Source organism: Tarenaya hassleriana, unplaced genomic scaffold, assembly GCF_000463585.1.
Source record: "Tarenaya hassleriana unplaced genomic scaffold, ASM46358v1 Cleome1, whole genome shotgun sequence".
Taxonomy (NCBI): Eukaryota; Viridiplantae; Streptophyta; class Magnoliopsida; order Brassicales; family Cleomaceae; genus Tarenaya; species Tarenaya hassleriana.
The window spans coordinates 54,990-76,375 of NW_010960187.1; the positions used below are offsets into that span (position 1 = coordinate 54,990).

Here is a 21,386-nt window from a genome sequence, read left to right on the forward strand (position 1 = left end):
ACCCCCGCCGCTGTCGTAGCCGTCGGAGATGGTTTCCAAGGGAACGAAGGGAGAAGGGTCAGATTTGATGGAACTGTGGATGAAGTTGGTGAGGGCGAGACTGGTTTTCATGCCTTTTGAGACAAGTCTTTTGCAGAATTGGTGAATCGGTGTTATGTGGCCTTGGCTCGGATACGGCACTGCCAGTACGTGTCCTCTCTCTCCCCTCTCCATCTCTCTCTGCAGAAAGAAGAGAAAGAGAGAGGCTTTATTTATATAGGATTGAGAAGACAAATCTAATTTGCATTTAGCTTGTCTGTAATAACGTGGGATCACTGAAGGGCACTTCTTTGAAATCTTATCAAATCTTATTATGGTTCATGCAAAGCTCGAGTCGTGAAACAAATGTTTTTCTGCAGGTAAATTCATTACAAAAACTATCAATCGCGATCGCTGAACATGTAAACGCAACCGGCAAACGCAATCGCAGAGAAGGATAAAATCAGATTCCTTGCGACTTCTTCTGCTGTTTCATTAAGAAATGGACAAAAAGAACTTTAGCCACACCTTATGGTATGATGGTCCACTTTCAGAACATATGTCTATCAACACACAGATCAAAGAGCCATACTTTTTATCATCTTCCTATAAACTTTATCCAAATAAATGATAAAATCTTAATTTATTATTCAAATTCATATATATGGATGGAACTAGTTGGATCTCAAAGATGAAATTGCCTTAGTGGTTGCAGACAAGAACGTGGGCAGTGACCTCAAAGTCCTACGTAAGCGATCACGTCTGCAAAGCTTGGATCATTCGCAATCTCTGGGGTCGTGAAAGGGACGTAACACTTTGTTTTTTTTTTTTGGTAGGAACGTAACACTTTGTTGCAACCTCCAAACCTCGAACTTCTGCTCCAAGTGAACAAACAAAAGAGAATTCTGTGTTTGCTCTCTTATTTCCCACAACCCTTTTGTCATTTATGCCCCTAACGGATGTTGCATAGGGTCGAATCTCATTCCTTTTAATCAAACAAAGATTTCAAAATTACGATGTATCGGCGGAGATAATATCGGGTTCTCCAAAAACGGGTCAAGTGAAAGATCCTGTTTTTAGCAAAGATGGGAGAGAAGATTAAGAAAAATGGCAACCGGGGTGACCATTGATAGTAGTAACATCAAGGCTAGCTAGGCTCCATCTGCCAAGGTCCTCTTTGTTGTGCTGATGTAAAGAACTGCACCGAAACAGGAGACAAAAGGTTCAGATACACTGGAAAAGAACGATGTGTACATGATTTACATTAATAACATGAGATGAATGATATCATATGTGAATACTCACCATTGTTTCCACGGATGAAAGCGTCTCCGTATTTGTTCTTCAGCTGTCCATTTACATATTCCTCGGTCTGTTCCATTGCTATGTTCATGTATCCATCAAGACAAGCAAGAATGCCTGTTTACATGGTCAAAAGCACACCTTAATCAAGGTTCAAAACGAATAGAATGAAAAATAAGCTCAACAAGCCATGCTAAAAACTGAGAGAGGCAATAAGAGGGGGGAAAAAAGTGGATTGTATGAAATGTCGTGTATACGAGAAGGATATTTTCCTGTAAAGAATGAGTTATTATTAGCCTAAACAAGAGCAGAGCAAAAGCTTCAATACATGTCCTTGAGCATGAAACATGACATATTTAGTTCAAGAGAGCAGCATGATATGCAGTAGAACAACACCTGACTTGCAAAACAAAAGGTCAACCTCGAAATTTTTCATGATCTTGAATGCTATGGACTATTGAGTTCAAGAGAGCAAGCGGGTTTCATTGAAGAATGTCATAAAAGCTCCAGAACCGGGTGAGATTAAAAAAAATATATAAATATAATTGGCTCTAGCTCTCAAAATTTATTCCACAGCATGAAGAACCATAACATAAAAAAATGTGCAATAACGTCCTCCATTTACAAATGATTAGCAGAAAAGTGATAACAGACAAGATTGGTAAGATGGAAGCAAGAGAATGGAAGACCAGATGAGAAAAGACACAACAGCGGCTACGTTGAGCTTGCGACTAACAACGGTTGCATCCTGACTAGTTTATACAACTCATATCATCCCTGTTTTCCTCGGGTAAAAGATAGGAAAATGTTCTGGTTTTAAAGGAAACCAATTGAAAATGAAAAGTCACTTCTTTTCTTGGAAAAATTCCCAAATTACGAACCAGAGGAACGTTCAGATGAATGAGAATCAAGCCACTTAAAAGGTAACAAACCAACCACGAGTAACAGAACAGAACACACATGAAAGCTTCATTCCATAAACATGGCAGACAGAACTACCTCCAGACAATACGCTGGAACTAGAGCAAGTTAACAAGAAAATAAGTTGCAGAGAGACACACCTCTGTAATCAACTCCAGAATTCAGTTTAACAACCACCGGCCTCCCACGGATCGACTTGAGGAAATCTGCAGGCGTTTTTGTGGTTCCAGAAGCTTTCTCTCCAGCTCCACTCATGATTATTCCCTGCGGTAGGCAAAGGAACTGCAAAAACACGAGATCTGAACTCAAATGGGTCGCCTGAAAGGTGAAAACTTCAGGGAAAATCCGTAACATATCTACGACTCAGGAGACATGAGGCATATCAGCTATCTAACACCAGAGATTCGCATTCGCCCACAACGGGACGTCCTTCGAGAGTTAGCAATTCAGAAACCAGACGAATATCACAAACCCTAGAAAGCGCAATCATAGAAAGCAGAGGAACCGTATAAAGAGAAAACACCGTCGCATCCCGACAGTATCTCAGACCGCAGAAACCCTAGACCCTAAAAACTTCGGAAAGGACTTAACTTTTACATCGATTCCAGACGATAAACTCTGAAACGATTCTAAAATCCGAAAATTAATAGAGAAGAACAAATCTAAAACCTCAGCTCGTCTTTCCGGGGCGCCAAATCGTGTGAGAGAGCTACGAAACACGAAGTGGTTCAATTGAGTGGGAAGGAAAAAACCCAGCTGTGGTAAGAAAAATCCCGTATGAATATGGGTTTAGTAACAGAAAAAATACACAAATAATTAATTTTGTAAGAAATCTAAAAATATACAGTATTTAATATCGTTTTTTGGTTGGTTGATGTGTAGTTCTCTTTTTTGTTAAATTATATACTTCCTCCGTTTCAAAATTGTTTTTGATTATTTCACATTTAAAAAAAAATAACATATACTTAATGATAAAAATAATATTATTATTAATAATTTATTAAAATTATATAGAGATAAAATTGGAAACTATTATAAAAAAATGGTTAAAAAATATAGAATAATAAATATTTTTAAATATGGAAAATAATCTAAAACTACAAATATTTTAAATGGGAGTATATTTTTAGAATGTCATTTAAGTTAGATTTCGAAAAAAAGAAAAACTGTTTAAAAAAAATAAAATTAGCGTATTTGGAGGAAATTGTAATCGTAATATATATACACATATATATTGATTCTAAAAAATCTTTCTATTTCCTGTGTTTATTATTACTGTTTAATATTTATCGGTTATAAATTTATAATTCCCCCCTTAAAAACTCCAATACAATTCTGCGCTGGGTTCTACCTCACATGTCCCCACTCCTGCTCTCTTCACAGATCCCTGGACGAATAGACCGTTAACACCAAACCCTAAATCCCCGTTATAATTTTCTCTGATTTTCCTCTCAATTTCTCGTCCCCGTGGAAGACATTCTCGGACTTTTCATCTGGGTCATCGTCACACGATGGGGAAGAACCAAGCTCACAAGGCTATGCAGAGATCCAGGGTCGGATCCAGCTCCACCGCTCCGGAGGAGATCGATGACGGCATGGTTTGTCCTCTTCCATTCTACTAATTATTCGCTCCGATGGGTCGAAGAAATTTAATCGATTTCGAATTGTTTGATCCTCGGGTTGATGGGTCTCGAGTTCCGTGATCGCCCTTTTGAAATACCCCTCGTGAATTGGATTCTGTATACAGATCCCCTATTACTTCCGAATTTCAGGGAAGAACTTGCTTGTTGCTGTTGGACTTAGAGAAATCTTAATTCGCACAAATATCGCTGGATATCTTCCGTTTGAATCGTTAAGCGTTCGTGTTTTAGGATAATTGTATTCTAGGCTTTCTTTGTATCAGCAAAATGTAGATCAAAAACATCGAGGGGCAAGCTTTTTTTCTCCTTTTTTTCGTCCTTGAGGTGTATTAATTCAGGTAACCAAGCAATGGAACTTTATTACACTGATATAGATGTAGGAAAGAAAAGGGATCTGAAGTCAGTTAAATGTTCCATATATTGTGTAAGTAGAAATGAGGTGTGTTCCAGAAGTTCAAGTATTTATAATTGCTTTGCATTCTTCGACCACGGAAATGGTTCCTTTACGTAAAAATACGCTCTGCGGATGGTCCTTGTGCTCGTGTGCAGTGGATGCTTACAAAAATTTCGACTTCGGGCGGTGCTTTTGTTCATCTATTCATCTCTTTTGATACGGCTAGAATCTAGATCTTGCTGTAGTCATATGGGTTGGGTTAGTTTTCTTTCCAGAGCATTTCTGATGAGGACAGACGCAGGTGGATGGTTCATTTCATACACCAGCGTGGCATGCTGCTCGTTTGGCTAGCCTCAAGACTTCACATACCATTACCTGGGAAGAATTTAAGAAGAAGCAAAAGGTGAGTTGTAATAACAACTTTCGTTCGATCTTTTTATGCTCTTCAGTGTGAGAATAAAGGGTTTGAAAGTCTTCTGAGCCTCGAGTAGATGTTAATAAGGCCCTAGAAACATTTTTAGTGATAATGAATTAGAAGATCTAATTATACTGCCACTTTCCTCAATAGACCATCCCCTGTTGATAAATCATACATGCACCGCCATGCAGATTCTTAGTTCGCCCTCGTAAAGTTTCCTTCTTTGCCCTTCGATGATAGGGCGTGATGTTATTTTTAAGGATCATCTTGCATGATCCCTAGGATGGCTGAGCAGTCTTAAGAAATTTTTATGAACTCTTTGGTTATCTTTCCTTATTGGATTCTTTGCATTGTGTTTATGGTACGTGGGAAATGTTTCTCATTTTATCTGCATTACATGACATAATAGGAAGAAGAAATGAGAAAGGGGGAACTCGAAGCAGATACTGATAGAATGATGCGTGAATATAGAGCTCAGTTGGACGCTGAAAGGGCATTAAAGCTCTCGAAAGGAAGGAATCATTCTAGTGATAAATCCAGAAAAGGTATATGATCAACTTCTTTACTTTGATCATTTATCTTATATTGGGGATAATTTCTATTGGCCCGATGATCTCACAGATAAGAAGGACAAAGAATCGAAGAGAAAGAGAAGCAAAAAGAGAAAGGTGCTTATATATTCGATAATCGATAATATGAGCTTTATTTTGTTGCTAAATTGCATCTCGTTAAGAAGGTATCTTTATCAATGGAGATGACCACTAATCCACTGTGGTTGCACTCCTTGTATTAATCAATTGCTATAACCTTTCGAATCCTTAGAAATACAATAATGGTATGCTGAAAAACGATGGATTCTATTCTATGGTTGCTCTCATGTGTTGGTTCTATTGGCTTAATTTGGTTGTGTTTTGATTTAACAGCGTTCGAGGAGGAGATCTTCCAACTCTAACTCCTCGGACTCATCCTCAGAGTCATCAAGTAGTGATGATGAGGAATCTAGAAGATCAAGATCGAGTTCTAAAAGATCAAAAGAGAGTAAGCACAAGACGAGAGAGAAAGGCTCGAGAAAAAACAAAGAACAGGACAATGATGGTCCAGTACCGCTCTCAAAGTTCTTTGGCAATCTTAAGGGTTGACAACCTGAGAAACAAAACAGATAAGACAGGAACTGTCTTCTATGAATCTCAAATTTTCCGGCATAGGATAAGACTCCTTCCCTCTTCATCTCACCTCTCCAAGGATTATTATTACAGAAGCTGATGATGATGATGGTTCCTGCTCTGCTGTCCATTCATACACCAGCTTGTATCATTACAACATACATTCAGATTATCCCCTTTCAATTTTATAGACCTTGTTGGATATCCTTGACAACAGGCTCATGTATTGATTGTGAATTTGTGACATTTAAAGTTGCTCACATCATCACTCGAGGAAACTCACCTTAACTGACTCACAAACCATATGATTACTGTTTTAATTACTTGACACAAACCTAATTAGCAAGAATGGTTAAAATGAAAACTCAACTAGTATAAATAACATGACAGATGACATAAACATGTTCTGACTTCTGAGACAAGACTGAAGTCTTCTGCGTCAGGAAAATGGTGGCAAAGAACAAGAAAGAGAGCCAAAATATTCAAAGACAGACTGAAAAGAAAACAACAAGATGGTCCAAGTTTCAGCCCCCATGAATACTGCAACCAGTCTCTCTACTAAGGTCCCCTCCAAGTATCTCCAAAAAAGTTTCCAGAGCAATTTTTTTTCCACAGGGTTGGACGCTTTATACACAGAACAAAACGATGGTTTTCAGGAGAGGATTAAGAATAAAAAGCCAGCCAAATTGTTGATCCAGGGCCACAGAGATGAATGGGATGATTTTTGTATGTGAGTGAATCTTTTACAAGCTAGTGCTGCTGATACTCAGGGTTGAAGGCGAGTGCTTCTCGGTATATGAGCTCCTTCATTTGGTCTTCGGTCAGTGCATGTTGCTCAAAGTCGAAGCTGAAGGGAGTTGTGCATTCTGGCTCGTCACTGATGTCGTGAAGCGAGTTCAGGTATGGATGAGCAAGTGCATCTTCAACTGCAAGTTAACACATTAGGTCCAGAAGGGCAAACATATTGATCATACTCTCTATGCATATCATATAGATGAGGGCTGGATGAAAACATTAACCCATACATCGATTAACGTCTCTCAGTGAAGGTGAATGGCCTATGCATAAAGTTGAATCCTCTGGTACTTAGACTAGAAACTTGAAAGATTCACAATCTCTCTCTTTTTATTTTGGTGAGAAGAGTTTTGCAGGAAAAGGAATGAATACCCTAATACCAAATTGCATTTTGACAGCGAATGAACTCACCAGTGATTCTCCGTCTGGGATCAAACGTCAACATCTTCTCGACAAGGTCTATAGCCAGGGGATGCACATTTGGGAACTTCTCCGAGAAAGATTGGCGAGGATAAGGAGGAAGCTGCCTGATATACCGCTTAGCATTTTCGTTCAAGAATTCAAGCTCGTCTTCCGATGGGGTGCCTATGAGCTGCGAAAGCCCATGACCCGTGTCAATCGTGTTTGTGCTACAAATCATTTCTTTCGAGTCTTTGACATGCAAGCTGTTAGAAGAGCTATATAAGGTAGAAACTGATTTCTGACAGAACATAATCCACATCTAAAATTGTCATGTCACGGGTCTTTGAAGTTAAAGACATACGACAGTACTGAGAAATAGGTTTTTCATGTCTCAGAGAGTTGCGTTTTTTCCCCACGTATGCTGGTTAAGAAAATGTAAAAAACCAGAAAAAGGGTACCTCAAGAAGTAAGCGGAGCTGTTGAACATGATCTCGGCCAGGGAAGAGTGGCTTCCGTTCCATTAACTCCATAAAAATACAGCCTACTGACCAGACATCGATAGCTGCAGTATAGTCAGAAGAGTTCAACAACAGCTCCGGAGCACGATACCACCTAGTGACAACATATTCTGTCATAAAATCACTTTCAGAAGTGACACGAGCAAGCCCGAAATCACATATCTTTAAGTCACAGTTCGCGTTCAGGAGGAGATTGCTGGGTTTCAGATCTCTGTGCAGAACATTGGCAGAGTGGATGTATTTTAATCCACGGAGGATCTGATACAAGAAGTACTGAAAAAAGGGGGAAATAGATTTCAGTTAGTCCGGTTTGTCTAACGATACTGTGAAATATTATTCATATGTAAAACCAAAACGAAACGTAAACCACTACCAAATTATGGTTGAGAAACTAGAGGTCATCACCCGGTGCTATTTAATCACTATACTCATTTCTCTAACTCCGAGTCTATTTCATCACCATATTCAACTAAACAATGTAAAAAAAATAAATCAATCCCGAATACACAGAAGTAGGAAAAACAAAAAATTTCAAACTCAAAACCTGGCAATGCTCCTCCGACAGTCCTTGATTTGAGCGTATGATTTGATGGAGGTCAGTGTCCATCAGTTCATATGCAATGTAAACATCGTTGAAAGTTTCTCTCAGCGGTGGCGGTATTATGTCTCTGATAGCAACGATCTGGAAAAAAAAAGAGGGAAAGATTGAAATACAATAACTTTTGAGGAAACCCTCAGCTTCGGTAAGTATTAACACGAGTATTAACCTCCGAACACTGGGAAAAGACACGAATATATGTTGCCACAAAAGTAAAAACAGATTAACTGGAGACAAGAAAACGACTAAGATGATCAGAGAAAACAATAGATAACATCCATATGTCAGAAATGTTTACAGTATAAAGAGGAGTTTGCCCGCTATGGTAAGTAAGAAACGATCGTAACTTATGATAAACTTTTATGAAGAACAGTTGCTAGAGCAATTAGCAGTTTCCCATAGATCTTTACGCCTTCTATGGCAAATCAAGAAAAAAAGAAAATACAATGACATGGATGGATGTGCAGATATATTACTCTCTAGTCTCTATTGATCAGTGATATTCACACACCAGATATCATCTAAAAGACGCGTCAAAATCTCAAAGACAATGGAACCTGTCATCGCAGAGAATGTCTGGTTTCCATCTTTGTGATAACGGAAATATGGTATGTTACGTAAAATCTACTACTTCCACGTAGAAATGCGAAAAAGGAAAGCATCGGCTTCTACTACAGAACTCTCAGATTATGCCATTTTAGGGTTAGCTAAATGATCTCGAAATAAACCTTCAGATATACGTATAGAAGCTTTCTTTCGAGTTCCAAACATCCAGATTGAGAAAAGAAAACTGATGAAGAAGACGGGAAAAAAAATGCAGGAAGAGTTATAGAACCATACATTTTCATGATCCATGTGCCGAAGCAGCTTGATCTCCCGGAGAGTCCTCTTGGCATCAATTCTGTTATCGAAAGCGTTTGCGATTTTCTTTATAGCCACACTCTCGTTTGTCTCTGAGTTCATCGCCGAGCTGAAAAGGGCAGAGCCATACAGGTTGAAAGAACATCATGGAACCGATATGCACAGAATCAGGACAGGAAGACACAATCATCAATGTCCAATACAGACCAAATGCACTGATCAAGAAAACTACAGAAAAAAGAGAAGATACAATCAAGAATCTAAAAATTAGGGCTATACACACACACACATACATATATATATAACTAAGAAGCATCATTTGCCAGGGGAAGTATTATCATTTCCCCACCAACAATTCTACCAACCAAACAGAGCTCGGAGTGACTAAAGAATCAACCTTTTTCCCAAAATCACATCAAAGGAACCCACTTTGCCAATCCAACCCGATCAAGAGATGAGAACATTTTAGAGAATACTAAGATTAAATTAAAGGAGAAGTTTTTAAAAAAAAATTACCAAACGATGCCATAAGCACCCTTGCCAATAGGCATGATCGGAGGCTTGTATTTAGCGGTGACCTCGAAGATGTTCCCGAATATGTTGTACTGAATGAACCGACCGCCGTGGCTGAGAATCGCCGGAATATTCTCGTTCCCCGGAATCTGTGCCGCCTCCGCCGCAGAGGGAACAGCGCCGCCGCCGGCCTCCGTCATCTCCGTATCCCCTGGTTGAGCTCCGCCACCGTCCATGGCAGCTCAAGTTTCTCTGATGTGGGCCGACGATTTCAGGGAAAAATCGGAACCTCGGGGCGATGGTCCTTCCCCCCGACGAAATTTCTTGTTTTTTGGGTGGAAAATGAAAACTTTTTTGTCGGGTCAAACAGATCTGAGGAAGCGAATCTGTGTTTCTCTGTGTACGGAGCTGATATGATTATTACGATCTGCAGACGAGGAGCTGGTCCTGTCCGTTTGGTCCCTTTTTTTTCATATTTATCTCCAAATTATACAAATTATAATCTATTTTTTTTTTGTTAAATACAAATTATAGTTGGACTAATCTTTCCTGATAACAAATTATTTTCTTTTTGGTAAATCTGACAACAAATTCTTATATAATAATCATATTCATAATATCAACATCTTTTCTTTCGTTACATTGTGCACGTAATATTATAGATAATAATATTCACATAGAAATTCTAGTATATATTATGATCTAATATTATATTAAAGAATGTTTTTTTACGTTTCCTATAAATTCAAAAATGGTAATAATCCGTATTTCTTATTTATTTTGTTGGAATATAGCATATAGTTCATTCAATATTTTTAAAATATAATAAATTGTAACTTTCTATCCAAAATATCCTTCTATTGCTATAATCATTTCAGTATATAGCATTTTTTAAATGTGACCATGTGATCGAAATAATACTATAATCACATGGTGATTACATTAATCATAACGTTAAATTTAAAGTGATTTTATTAAGTGATTAGTATGATATATAAAATGTGATTATTATGATTTGGTGTAATCATTATAAATTTAATATTATGATCAATGTGATTAATATGTGACTATATTATCATTTTAGTCACATGATAACATTTGGATAAGGATATATATATATATAGAAGTAGTTTTAACAAGAGGAATATATTTTGGATAATACCCCATATTAATTTAACTTCGCCCGCGTTACCTAAAATTTAAAAAGTATATGCGTTACTTAATTTTCAGGACAATATATATATATATATATATATATAATTTGATCAATGTCAGAAGATTATATCTATTTCTCTAGTAACGGTTAACCCAATTGGTTCGAACTTTGTATATAATCTTTTTAATGTTCTTTTTTAATTTACGTAGAAATTGTGAAATAAATCTATTGTTGCTGATACTCCTCCTCCTTCGTCCATAACCCCCAAACTGTAAAATAAATTATTTATTTAATATTAGTTTCTTAATATCGACATATCTTACATACACTACAAAAACAATAGTAAATACAAAATAAACAAAAAAAAAACATAAATAGATTTAATTTGCAAGAGCATAAAATATTTTCCAAAATAATAGGAGACCGATGGTCCGACGCCCACTTTGGCCACACACATAGTATAGTCATATAGAGCTCAAATCCCTTGCTCCAAAATATACGCGACATATCATTTTCCAAAATATGTCCTTGTTATGACCTTTTCAATTTTCAAATTTTAGTTTTTATTTCAATTTTATTTAATAACATATAAATACTAGATGATTATTTTTGTGAATAGAATTTTTTTAGTGAATAATTAATGTTCTATTATTTAATATTTATAAATGAATCGGTTTTTAACTACGAGAATACAATGATGTAAAAGTATTTAATCGGTTAGAGTTAACTAGAAACCGTCATATGAGAAATACGGGTTGGGTTTGGAATGTATCAATTGAAAACATAGGGTGTGTGGACTCACTTTTTAGTTTTAAGAGTGACTAAATATAAATATTGTAAATACATGGGGACTATTTTACAGTTATTCAAAGGGTCTGTCCTTCCTCGTAAAGTTTCATTTCCACAGCTTCACACGTGGACCTGCTCATTGGCTAAGCTTCGTTGATTCGAGGGAGACGATGATACCTCCACTTCTCTGTCTTCGCCATGACTTGGCGCATTCGCAATTCGCATCGGGTCGTCTCTGCAACTCCATGGTTCATCTTCCCTTGTTAGGTTAGTACTCTTCAATTCATGAACCGTTCTTTAACTGCTCTTTATCCGTTTGATTTTCTGATGTATGAGTTCGCGTTGCGAGGATGGAGGATATAACCGGTCAAATTGATTTCTATCTCGCGACAGAATCGTATATTTTGGTAAATAAATAAAAAAAGCTGTTGCATTGTAACCCTTTTCGGGTTTTCAGTTCACAGAGCCTGAAATTTTTGCGAAGAAAATATTAGACCCAATTTTTTGTGAGTAGAGCTCACCAGACAGACGATGAGCTTGGCAAGATGATGCCAGATATCTATTCACAACGATAGATTATGAGTGTGAATTCTATTCTGTGTTGATTAAATACAGAGCGACCGTGCTGCATTTTGTGTGCTACGTTTGGAATTTTCTTACTGTTTTCTATGCTGGATAGTAATTGAAGAGAGTTGCTGATTTCATTGCTTAAAAATGCTTTTGTTAGATTGTTGGAAGATAGAATTTGAGGTCGTTGAGGGCTTCTACTCATCTTGATCCTGGGTTGAGATGGATTCACCGGGTGAGTTCTCTTTTGGGGTTTTCTATTTCCTAATTTTGTCTTTTATGAATTTCTTGTCATTTAAAGCTTCAAAATGATACTTTGTGAGCTGTTTATTTGTTCGTTCTAGGTATTTTTTGAGACTTTGTGAGCTGATCTCTCTAGCTATTCCTTTATTTTCTTGCAGTGGGTGGTCCACAAAAGACGTCTATAGTTGTTGTTAACTTGGACACTGGTGAGGTCTGTGTCGTTTCTAGTTTGTTTTCTAGGCCTGAGACTCAGGTTATCTATGTTGATCCTACTACTGGGGCCCTGTGGTATAATGGAAAGCCTGGTCGTGAACGTGACAATTTTAAGTCTGAGCGTGAAGCCCTAAATTATATCACAGACGGCTCAAAATGGAGCTGCAGAAGTACAATTTATGCCAGGGCCGTAGTTGGGTATGCTGCCTTGGGAAGCTTTGGCTTGCTTCTTGTTGCTACAAAGCAAAATCCAAGTATTCCAGATTTTCCTGGGGGAGGCTGTGTATACACAGTGACTGAGAGTCAATGGATCAAAATACCACTTCATGTACAACTGCACTAAACTGATAACAATTTTTTTTGCGTATCGGACAGTTGCTCTCTATTTGCTGTTTTTGTTGTAGATATCTTAATTCTTCTATAAAAATGGCTTCTACTTTGATTTTATTTTTTTTATTTGCTAAAATCTCAGATTATTTCTGATTGCCATGGTGATCATGGCAGGTACTTTCTCGACCAAGTGGTTTCATTCTGAAACCTGTGCCTAGCGTATCTGCAAATTCCAGTGATGGGTTCAGTCTGCTAAGTTTCAAGAGGAAGGACATCACTTGGGTACCTCTATTTGGATATAATTACTTCCTGGTTAATTGTTGCTGGGCAAGCTGAGCAAACATTTTAACTTTTTTACATGTATTTTACATGTATGTTCAGAAGCAGCAGATGTTGTTGAATTGTTTATCTATATTGGTTAGCCTTGCCATGTATATCAAGTTATCAACAACTGCTAACGGGATCTCATGGTGCAGATGATTTAACATATCCATACACTGTGGACGTGAGGACTGGACGCCACATAGATGGCCTTAAATTAGTTGTCGAGGTTGAGACTCTTCTCCCTCTTCCATGTGCATGATTCTACAAAGACTTGGTTGCAAGTTTGTTCAAGTGGATTACCGATCGCCGCTATTTATATTTTGTGGACAGGGTGCCTCAATCTCTCGGTGCGCAAATGGTACGAATGTTCTGGTACCTTTACCAGGGCCAAGTAGTGCTGAGGATATTGCTGTTACTAGAGCTGGTGCACGTCTTCATGAAAAAGACACATCAAGTGCTTCTCTGTTGTATAATTTTGAAGAACTAGAAGGTGAATTGGATTTCTTGACCCATGTAGGGGCTGTTACATTCTATCCTGCATATTCTACTAAGTAACCTAATGACTCTTGGCCGGGTACTTACCAGTTTTCAGTATTATCCATCCATTATTCTCATCGTGCTCTTGCATAGTTGTAAAGTTGGTTTGTGATTAGCCAACATCACAAATTAATACCTTTCGTTTTTCTTTTCTCTCGTTTTTTTTTTACTGTGGTTGTATCTATATTTTTTGTGAAACAAATTTATGCAACACCTCTGCCTATTGCTTTTATTCTGCAGATAGAAGTCCTGGGAGTTTCTCTCACATGGAAAGAAGTATTTACTAACGAAGGGACCGAAGGGATATTATTAGCTCAGCTTGCAAGGAAAAAAGATGAAGATAAAAATCCATTATCATCTTGTTCCGATTCCAATCCATTTGCCGCAACACCTTTACAGAGTGAAGCAGTGTCCACAACAAGCAAACAGCAAAATCCATTTCCCGGTAACGTGGTTGACCTTTTGACTGGAGAGAGCATTTCCGCTGATCCCATACCGCAGCCAATGGTTGAACATGTTGCAAGTGGGACCAGTGACTTGCTTGACTTCTTATACCAAGCACTTGTTGAATATCTAGGCTCTGAAGCTGTTCCTAGTGGATCTTCCTCTCAAGGACTAAGGCCGAAGGAAAGCAAAGCTCAGCTGTACTTAAATTGTTTAGACTCCCTTGCAGGCCCAAACATGGTATGTTGGATTTGGCCTAGGGAAGTCCGATGATAATGTGATGGATTTGTGGAACGTTACCGGCATTGGTGAGGGTTGTTCTGGTGGAACGTGTCAAGTGCGAGCTGAGGTCAATAAAAATTCATTCCAAGAGTTCTGGAGGAGACTCAAAGTCAGTGTTCTTGTGCCGCCAATGTATGAAGAGAGCTTGCAAATGGGAGCGGTATTGGAGCCCCAACTTGATGATTCTGCTAATTCAGTAGGTTTAGATAATTTCGTTTCTAAGAAATGCTGCACCACGATAGTCCTTGAAGCCCAGACTGTAGATTTATGTTAGGGTCTTGTCCAGCTTGCGGAGAAGGGTTTCATGAGATGAGTTCTGAAATTTTAGATACTGCTGTCCATAAAAATATATATACATATATATATATATATTGTATTCTTCACTTGTATAAATAACAGTTGCTTGATCTCATGCATTCACAAAACTTTGTCCAATGCATTTGGTTGACAAATTTTAGATATCTGTATTTTCTTCAAAACCTCTTATACTGCAATTGTATTGGAAGCAGAGAGAAACCTTTGCAGCCTTTTTATTGAACCAACCAAAATAATTAGGAGTATCATTGTCCAAACAGTAACTTGCAAGCAAAAAAAGAAGAAGAAAAGACAGCAATCAAGAAGAAGATTTCTTATCTTCAGCAGTAGCTTTGAGTTCTTCATCTTCTACTCTAACCTTATTACCACAGCAGCTTCTTCCATGTCCTTCAACCACAGGTTTCTTCCCCAAGCCACCGCCTCCTTTCTCGGAAAGCTGCAATCTTCTATCCAGAAACTCTGTATTCTCCTTCCAAACCTCTCCGTTCGTGTAAACCTCCTTTTTCCATATCGGAACGGATGCTTTCAACTCGTCGATCAAGAACTTGCAAGCCTCGAGGGCATCTGCACGATGAACGGCGGAAACCGCGATGAAGACGCTGGTTTCTCCCACGGGAACAGGGCCAAGGCGGTGAGCCACGGCAATCTTGTGGAGCATCCAGGTTGAACGAGCGGCCAGACAGATGGAGCCGATACAGCGTGTAGCCATTGGAACGTAGGCCTCGTACCTTAGCTCTAACACTGCTTTCCCGTCGAATGTGTCCTTTGTGGTTCCTGAAAACGTTGCTATTGCACCAGCAAGAGGGGCACTCACGTATTCCATGTACTTGGCCATGCTAACTTTCTGGCCTTCTTCCAAGATCTCTATAAGATTGTTCTCCTCCATCGTCTTCTTCTTCTTCTGGTTTTTCTGCAAAACAGAAAACTGTACTTCAGGATGAAACCCTACTTCAGATATGGCGAACTGTAAAATCTATCTGTAGGCAGAGACGTGTAATCCAACAATTTGGAAGAACACAACAGCGACATTACCGTTTGTTGATTTAGAATCAAATGAACACAGTTTAAACTTCTTCTGGAACATCCAGACAAATTCATCACCATTCTCATCAATCACACACCTCAAAAACAGAGATTCAAGTGAAGAACGAAATTTTATGAAGAACGAAATTTTCATTTAAATTCACGCACCTTATTCCCCTGCCTTTGCGGAACCCAGAAAGATTCCGAACAGAAACAGACCAAAGTTCAAAGCTCTACGAACTGAAACCGACGAAAGTTCAAAGCTTTGATATACTCGGAAGCTCCGAGATCTGCTTCAGACAACGACCACCCAAAAAGGCGGCGAAATATCTTCTGCGCGACTAGGGTTTTCTTTTAAACCTAATCGAATTGAATCGAGTGGACAAAAACGAGAGAAGTTGGAGATGATGATGATAGGCGACACTGCGATTCCAGCATCGGTCTCTTTCGGTATCTTTCTGAATTTGCCACGCAGAATTACATTCCAACAAAAAAAAGTTTTTTATTTCCGGAAAATTGTGTCAAATTAGATAAATAAAACTGAAGAGGGGCAGGAAAAACAATTAAAAAAAAAAAAAGCTCCGGTTGACTCTTGGGAGATGCAGATGGGCAGGCAGGGATGGAATTAAACACGTTCTCCGTATAGCCGTCTGGTTGGTGAGATGAGAGATATTCCAATCCAACACCAAATTCAAAGAATACTTACACTCCAGATTTTTTGGTCTGTTTGAGGGCAAATGCTCTTTAAAGACAACAAAGACTCCACAATATGGATAGTGTCTGATATAGGAAGAAATTCCCAGTTTTGGTCTGAACATAAATATCCGATTCTTGGCTGACACCACATTTCCCTTTTGAAAGTTCAGAGCTTTTTGTCACTAATAGCCTCAAATTGATTGACCCTTTTCTAAAATTGGTAAAATTGATTACGAAACGGTGTTTCCCTCTACTATTTGGCTCGGTTTCTCGACCTGTCATTCTGTGTAGAGTGTCCCAAAAGCAGAAATGGCGATGGCGGCTTCATCTTCCTCTTCTCTCCTCCTCAAGACGTTGACTTCTCGCCTCCGTAACCTCCGAAACTCGCCGGAGCTCTCCTCTCTCTCCTTCTCCGCCGCGGCTGCTCTCGATTTGGTGCCGAAGAGTCAAAGACGGAGCTGTGGGAATGTTTCTTCCCGTGATCCTTCCGTTGTTTGCAAGGCGGCATCTGTCAAGCCCGAGGCTGGAGTTGAAAGGCTCAATATTGCCGAGGATATCTCTCAGGTTAGATGGTCTTCATACGTGTCGATCTGTTCGCGATCGTTTTGTTAGGAAAGCTGAATCCCGAGTGGAGGAGGCTCAGATTTTTCAAAACCTGTTGCATTTCGGGGAGAATCTGATGAGGGTTTTGTTGAAAGCACCAGACTTGTGAATTTGACTTCTTCGTTAATGCATTACTGATGTTCTTTGGGTACATCTGCAAGTGATGGGTTTTGCTTTCTGATCAAAATGAAAATACAAAGATTTTCTACAGTAACGAGGAATGCAATGTGTCTCAATTGTTTTTGATCGATTTCTTCTGGGTATGGAGAATTTAGGACAATTGTGGCATGAATCCGTGGGCTTGTCGCTTAACACAAACAGCTTTCTCTCTTCTGGGTGTGTTCTATCATAATCCATGAGAATTTGCTGAACTCATTGCTGTTATAGCTTGGGAGTTAGAGACTTTTGCCTGAACTGGGAGCTGCAGTGTCTTATATGATATCATGTATACATTTTTACTTGTTTGCCGTGTATTCCATTTTGAGTCTAAGAAATTGCTCTGTGGACTGCTCTTAATAAAATTAGAATGGATTCAGAATCTGATCTTCTCTCTCTCAATTTTCCGACTTGATGATTCAGCTTATTGGGAGAACACCGATGATGTACCTGAATAACATAGTGAAGGGCTGTGTTGCAAATGTTGCAGTCAAGCTCGAAATCATGGAACCGTGTTGCAGCGTCAAGGATAGGTGTGTAAGCCGGTGTTGCTTGTGACTTGTTCACATGACTCTAGCAGTACCTATTACAGTTCTGAACTTTTCATTGCATGAATAATTTCAGGATTGGATACAGTATGATCAATGATGCTGAGCAAAAAGGACTTATAACGCCTGGAAAGGTATATGAATCGTAGAATAGTCATCATGCTTGTGTTATGGCTTAAGCAGGAATTGGGCAGCTTACAGATATGGTAGTCATTTTCAAACGGGCTCTTCTTGATCATGGTTCTTGACAGAAAGTGTTGCTATGAATTTGTTATCATATTCTATAACCAGGCTTTCATGTAAAGTCGGTTGTCCATGGTTTATTCTGCATGTATATGTCACCCCTCTTGACTTCATTTTCTCGCTGTATGTCTCAGAGTGTTCTTGTGGAACCCACAAGTGGAAATACAGGCATAGCCCTTGCCTTTATCGCTGCTGCAAGAGGCTATAAACTTATCTTGACGATGCCGTCATCCATGAGTTTGGAGAGAAGGGTTCTTCTAAAGGCATTTGGAGCTGAGCTTGTATTAACAGACCCTGCAAAAGGCATGACTGGAGCAATCCAGAAGGCTGAACAGATCTTGAAAGACACTCCCAATTCCTACATGCTCCAACAGTTTGACAATCCTGCTAATCCCAAGGTTTGTGTTCGGTTCTTTTTCCAAACCCCACCTTTTTACACGCAAGTTTTTAGAAAGTTTTAGTTCTATTCCCGCACGGGAGAGGGGATGAATGAAAGATACAAGTTGAGAACTTTCTGAAAATTCTCCTGCATGAGTTCCACTGGTGGTGCCATTTCTTTTGATCTGCTGTCATCTGTTTGTGTTGAAATATAAACAATATGCAGATTCATTACGAAACTACTGGTCCTGAGATCTGGGAAGATACTAAAGGCAAGGTAGATATATTTGTTGCGGGGATTGGAACTGGTGGAACGATCAGTGGTGTTGGTCGATACATTAAAGAGAGAAAACCCGGAGTGAAGGTAAATAAAGATCAAAAGATTCACATCTCAGCTGTAGTTTATATGCATCTGCTAATAATGTTCATATCTAAATGCTTCATTTAGAGAGGGCGTTGTGTTCATATTCATGTTTCATTCTGTGATGTCGGAATTTGACAGGTTATTGGTATAGAACCTACAGAAAGCGACGTACTTTCGGGTGGGAAACCTGGTAAGGACGCGGAAAGTTGAAAAGTTTCAGTAACTGTGCCTCCTCATCTTATATTGATGATGATATAGCATTCTATAAACTTGTATTTTATTCCATGACCCCGTTTTAAATGGCAGGACCTCACAAGATTCAAGGGATCGGAGCAGGATTTGCACCTAAGAATTTGGATCAGGATATTATGGATGAAGTCATAACGGTATGACCTGTTTTCTGGCTTCTGTTTATGGTTATACAGTCCTCTTGTATATCTATCTATCTATATATATATAGGTATATATGTGAAAAGATATCCAATTCCTGAGATTCAAACTCGACTTGTTTTCCATTATCAACATTCTATTTGTTCATACTTGTTGTTTTTTTTCTTACCAGATATCCAGTGAGGAAGCTATTGAAACCGCAAAGCAAGTAGCTCTCAAAGAAGGCATTTTGGTTAGTCTTTCTCCATTCTAACTTAGTGTGTATATATATATATATATATGGACGACTGTATAAACAATACACTGCGTCACGATTTTGTCAGGTTGGTATATCTTCGGGAGCGGCAGCAGCTGCAGCAATCAAGGTGGCAAAGAGAGCTGAGAATGCCGGGAAACTCGTAGTCGTGAGTAACTTCTGTTTCTTCATAATAGCTTGAAACTCAGCCCTTCATAAGCTCATTCCTAAAACCCTAAACCCCTCGAAACCGAGCTTGAAACTCGTAGGGTAGGACAGGACAATTAGTGGTTGTCTGATTATTACACTCCCCGTAAAGAAAACCCTTTTTGATCCAAAAATAAAAACAAAGCCGAGAACTATTAACAGCTTATTCTGTTCTTGGTTATTACAGCAAAGATGTTAAAGGAAAGGTTCCTACTGTTTTTTAAAACAGAGAAACACTGTCAACAATGATAACCTAAACCGGGTGTCGGTTTTCAGGTGGTGTTTCCAAGCTTTGGGGAACGTTACCTCTCCACTCCGCTTTTCCAATCGATCAGAGAAGAATGTGAGAAGATGCAGCCTGAACCCTAACCCCGAAATCCCTGAATCTTCTTCCTCTGCAGTTTCTTGACAATGAAGGAACCTTCTGCTGCTTAGAACGCCTTTTGCTTTGTGTGCACGTAATTGGTGTTTGGCAACAAGGCATTTGAATAAAAAAAACCTTTTGTTGTTTTTTCTTTTACCTCGTTCGAGTTTTATGAAATTCCCATGTGATTAAGATGACCATTGGTTTTGTAACCATTTTTTTCCCATATAAGACTTATATTCTCTTTGTGAATTCTAATCAATGGAGTTATTCGCGCTAACGGGTTGACGTTTCGGTATTCGGTTTGGATCATTCGGTTATATAAAAATATATATTAATCAGTTATTATATTATATTTAATTTGGTTTGGTTTCGGTGTTCATTAAAAAAAATATATATTTTCTTAAAAAAAATTATTGGGTTTTTTTCGTGATTTTTAAAATTCAATTTGGTTCGATACAATTCTTTATTATTTCATGTTTTTTGAACAATTCGGTTTAAAAACGATATCGAGTTTTTCGATTTGAAGATGGTATCAAGTTTTTTTATTCAATTTAAAAACGGTACCAATTTTTTTTGTGTACGATCCGATTCGAAATACGGTACCGGATTTTTTGATTCAGTACCGGATTTTTTGATCCGTATACATATATATATATATATATATTAATATTTATATATTTATATATAATAATTTTAGGTAAATATGTAATGAGTTTAAAGGTTAATCCATTTTTAAAAAACAAATAATCAAATGAGTTAACCGATTCAATGGAATCCGGTTCGCGTAAACCGACCCATTGACATCTCAAACCAACTTACCATTGAAAAGGCTTCTTCGTCCCAACCCAGACCCGGCCCATTTTAATCTGTCATGGGCCATTAGCCCACATTCCAGTTAAGCAATAAATTAGGGTTAGGGTTTCCGATTCCTCCTCTGGCACTCTCGGTTCTTCTATATAAACATGTGAAGCCTTCGACTTTCATCATCCGAATTTGTCAAATGCCGTCGTCTTTTAGGGTTTCTACCCTCTAGGGTTCTGCGTTTTCAGATTTTTTTTTTTAAATTTTTTGCTGAAGAATTGTCGGAATCTGCTTCCGGCACTTCTTCCATCGCATGCCAATTTGCAGAGCAAAGGCGTCGAGTAAAAATGGCGCGATTTGCATTGAAGGTTGGCGAAAACAACAGAACGTGCGATTCTCCGTGCCTGTCAATTCATCTCTCTCGTATTGACCATGGCCTCGAACAAATCGCTACATCTCTCTTCTCCGTCTTCCTCCCTTTTTTTATTTATGATTTTTAATTAGGGAGAACAATAATTTTGTTTTTTACGTGAACATAAATATAATAGAATATAACAGTATACTAGGTTTACCAATTTATTTAAAATCAATCAGGTCTGATTTTAGGGTTTGTATTTGGATATTAGATTTCA

General features: G+C 38.5%; 6 protein-coding genes and 1 long non-coding RNA gene across 10 annotated transcripts in view; 3 read left to right on the plus strand and 4 right to left on the minus strand.

Moving 5' to 3' along the window:
• The window catches only part of LOC104798326 (UDP-glycosyltransferase 74F2-like), a 2,147-nt gene extending 1,800 nt beyond the window's left edge, over positions 1 to 347 (minus strand). Inside the window, exon 1 of the mRNA XM_010523951.1 lies at positions 27 to 347. Coding sequence (XP_010522253.1) covers positions 27 to 213 — 187 coding nt within the window. The 5' untranslated portion in view covers positions 214 to 347. The remainder of the gene's footprint in view (positions 1 to 26) is intronic.
• Positions 348 to 978: 631 nt separating this feature from the next.
• On the minus strand, positions 979 to 3,022 carry LOC104805002 (sm-like protein LSM36B). The gene is made up of 4 exons (XM_010529776.1): positions 2,911 to 3,022; positions 2,382 to 2,523; positions 1,324 to 1,437; positions 979 to 1,216 (listed from the first exon to the last, which is right to left on the minus strand). The coding sequence occupies exons 2-4, from the start codon at positions 2,494 to 2,496 to the stop codon at positions 1,170 to 1,172; spliced, it is 276 nt and encodes a 91-aa protein (XP_010528078.1). The 5' UTR covers positions 2,497 to 2,523; positions 2,911 to 3,022; the 3' UTR covers positions 979 to 1,169.
• A 565-nt stretch (positions 3,023 to 3,587) lies between these two features.
• Positions 3,588 to 6,116, plus strand: LOC104805841 (protein FAM133A-like). The gene is made up of 5 exons (XM_010530818.1): positions 3,588 to 3,839; positions 4,577 to 4,678; positions 5,103 to 5,238; positions 5,315 to 5,361; positions 5,617 to 6,116. The coding sequence occupies exons 1-5, from the start codon at positions 3,753 to 3,755 to the stop codon at positions 5,830 to 5,832; spliced, it is 588 nt and encodes a 195-aa protein (XP_010529120.1). The 5' UTR covers positions 3,588 to 3,752; the 3' UTR covers positions 5,833 to 6,116.
• A 92-nt stretch (positions 6,117 to 6,208) lies between these two features.
• LOC104806631 (mitogen-activated protein kinase 6) lies at positions 6,209 to 9,987 on the minus strand. Its single transcript, XM_010532005.1, has 6 exons — positions 9,547 to 9,987; positions 9,010 to 9,139; positions 8,116 to 8,253; positions 7,512 to 7,844; positions 7,063 to 7,243; positions 6,209 to 6,782 (listed from the first exon to the last, which is right to left on the minus strand). Exons 1-6 carry the CDS (start codon positions 9,777 to 9,779, stop codon positions 6,607 to 6,609), a joined length of 1,191 nt encoding a protein of 396 aa, XP_010530307.1. The 5' UTR covers positions 9,780 to 9,987; the 3' UTR covers positions 6,209 to 6,606.
• Positions 9,988 to 11,602: 1,615 nt separating this feature from the next.
• LOC104807426 lies at positions 11,603 to 14,889 on the plus strand. Of its 3 annotated transcripts, XR_770878.1 has the most exons (7): positions 11,603 to 11,755; positions 12,216 to 12,290; positions 12,457 to 12,839; positions 13,016 to 13,123; positions 13,318 to 13,391; positions 13,496 to 13,655; positions 13,943 to 14,889. It is a non-coding gene; the product is annotated as an uncharacterized LOC104807426 (long non-coding RNA). The 3 variants fall into 3 exon arrangements; XR_770900.1 differs by having other exon boundaries at positions 12,457 to 13,212; XR_770842.1 differs by having other exon boundaries at positions 12,457 to 13,123.
• Positions 14,890 to 14,938: 49 nt separating this feature from the next.
• LOC104808404 (molybdopterin synthase catalytic subunit) lies at positions 14,939 to 16,220 on the minus strand. 2 transcript variants are annotated; one of them, XM_010535121.2, is made up of 2 exons: positions 15,935 to 16,220; positions 14,939 to 15,668 (listed from the first exon to the last, which is right to left on the minus strand). In XM_010535121.2, exon 2 carries the CDS (start codon positions 15,627 to 15,629, stop codon positions 15,042 to 15,044), a length of 588 nt encoding a protein of 195 aa, XP_010533423.1. In that variant the 5' UTR covers positions 15,630 to 15,668; positions 15,935 to 16,220; the 3' UTR covers positions 14,939 to 15,041. The 2 variants fall into 2 exon arrangements, with proteins under 2 accessions (XP_010533423.1, XP_010532728.1); XM_010534426.2 differs by having other exon boundaries at positions 14,939 to 15,653; positions 15,935 to 16,210.
• A 188-nt stretch (positions 16,221 to 16,408) lies between these two features.
• On the plus strand, positions 16,409 to 20,230 carry LOC104809766 (cysteine synthase, mitochondrial-like). The gene is made up of 10 exons (XM_010536203.2): positions 16,409 to 17,026; positions 17,645 to 17,754; positions 17,846 to 17,903; positions 18,147 to 18,410; positions 18,617 to 18,754; positions 18,893 to 18,944; positions 19,061 to 19,140; positions 19,317 to 19,376; positions 19,468 to 19,548; positions 19,863 to 20,230. The coding sequence occupies exons 1-10, from the start codon at positions 16,772 to 16,774 to the stop codon at positions 19,953 to 19,955; spliced, it is 1,191 nt and encodes a 396-aa protein (XP_010534505.1). The 5' UTR covers positions 16,409 to 16,771; the 3' UTR covers positions 19,956 to 20,230.
• The last annotated feature ends 1,156 nt before the right edge of the window (positions 20,231 to 21,386 follow it).

Bases quoted from the DNA above. Each gene is read 5' to 3' on its own strand.
- LOC104808404 (XM_010535121.2), bottom strand. From the start codon at position 15,629: ATGGAGGAGAACAATCTTATAGAGATCTTGGAAGAAGGCCAGAAAGTT.
- LOC104805002 (XM_010529776.1), bottom strand. From the start codon at position 2,496: ATGAGTGGAGCTGGAGAGAAAGCTTCTGGAACCACAAAAACGCCTGCA. The intron at 1,438-2,381 runs GTGTGTCTCTCT...CCATGTAAACAG, and splicing joins TTCTGGAGTTGATTACAGAG to GCATTCTTGCTTGTCTTGAT. The intron at 1,217-1,323 runs GTGAGTATTCAC...GTTTCGGTGCAG, and splicing joins TTTCATCCGTGGAAACAATG to TTCTTTACATCAGCACAACA.
- LOC104805841 (XM_010530818.1), top strand. From the start codon at position 3,753: ATGGGGAAGAACCAAGCTCACAAGGCTATGCAGAGATCCAGGGTCGGA. The intron at 3,840-4,576 runs GTTTGTCCTCTT...GGACAGACGCAG, and splicing joins AGGAGATCGATGACGGCATG to GTGGATGGTTCATTTCATAC. The intron at 5,239-5,314 runs GTATATGATCAA...ATGATCTCACAG, and splicing joins TAGTGATAAATCCAGAAAAG to ATAAGAAGGACAAAGAATCG.
- LOC104809766 (XM_010536203.2), top strand. From the start codon at position 16,772: ATGGCGATGGCGGCTTCATCTTCCTCTTCTCTCCTCCTCAAGACGTTG. The intron at 17,904-18,146 runs GTATATGAATCG...TGTATGTCTCAG, and splicing joins GACTTATAACGCCTGGAAAG to AGTGTTCTTGTGGAACCCAC. The intron at 19,377-19,467 runs GTTAGTCTTTCT...CGATTTTGTCAG, and splicing joins CTCTCAAAGAAGGCATTTTG to GTTGGTATATCTTCGGGAGC.
- LOC104806631 (XM_010532005.1), bottom strand. From the start codon at position 9,779: ATGGACGGTGGCGGAGCTCAACCAGGGGATACGGAGATGACGGAGGCC. The intron at 8,254-9,009 runs GTATGGTTCTAT...TTTTTTTTCCAG, and splicing joins GGCACATGGATCATGAAAAT to ATCGTTGCTATCAGAGACAT. The intron at 6,783-7,062 runs GTGAGTTCATTC...GTTAACTTGCAG, and splicing joins TCCCAGACGGAGAATCACTG to TTGAAGATGCACTTGCTCAT.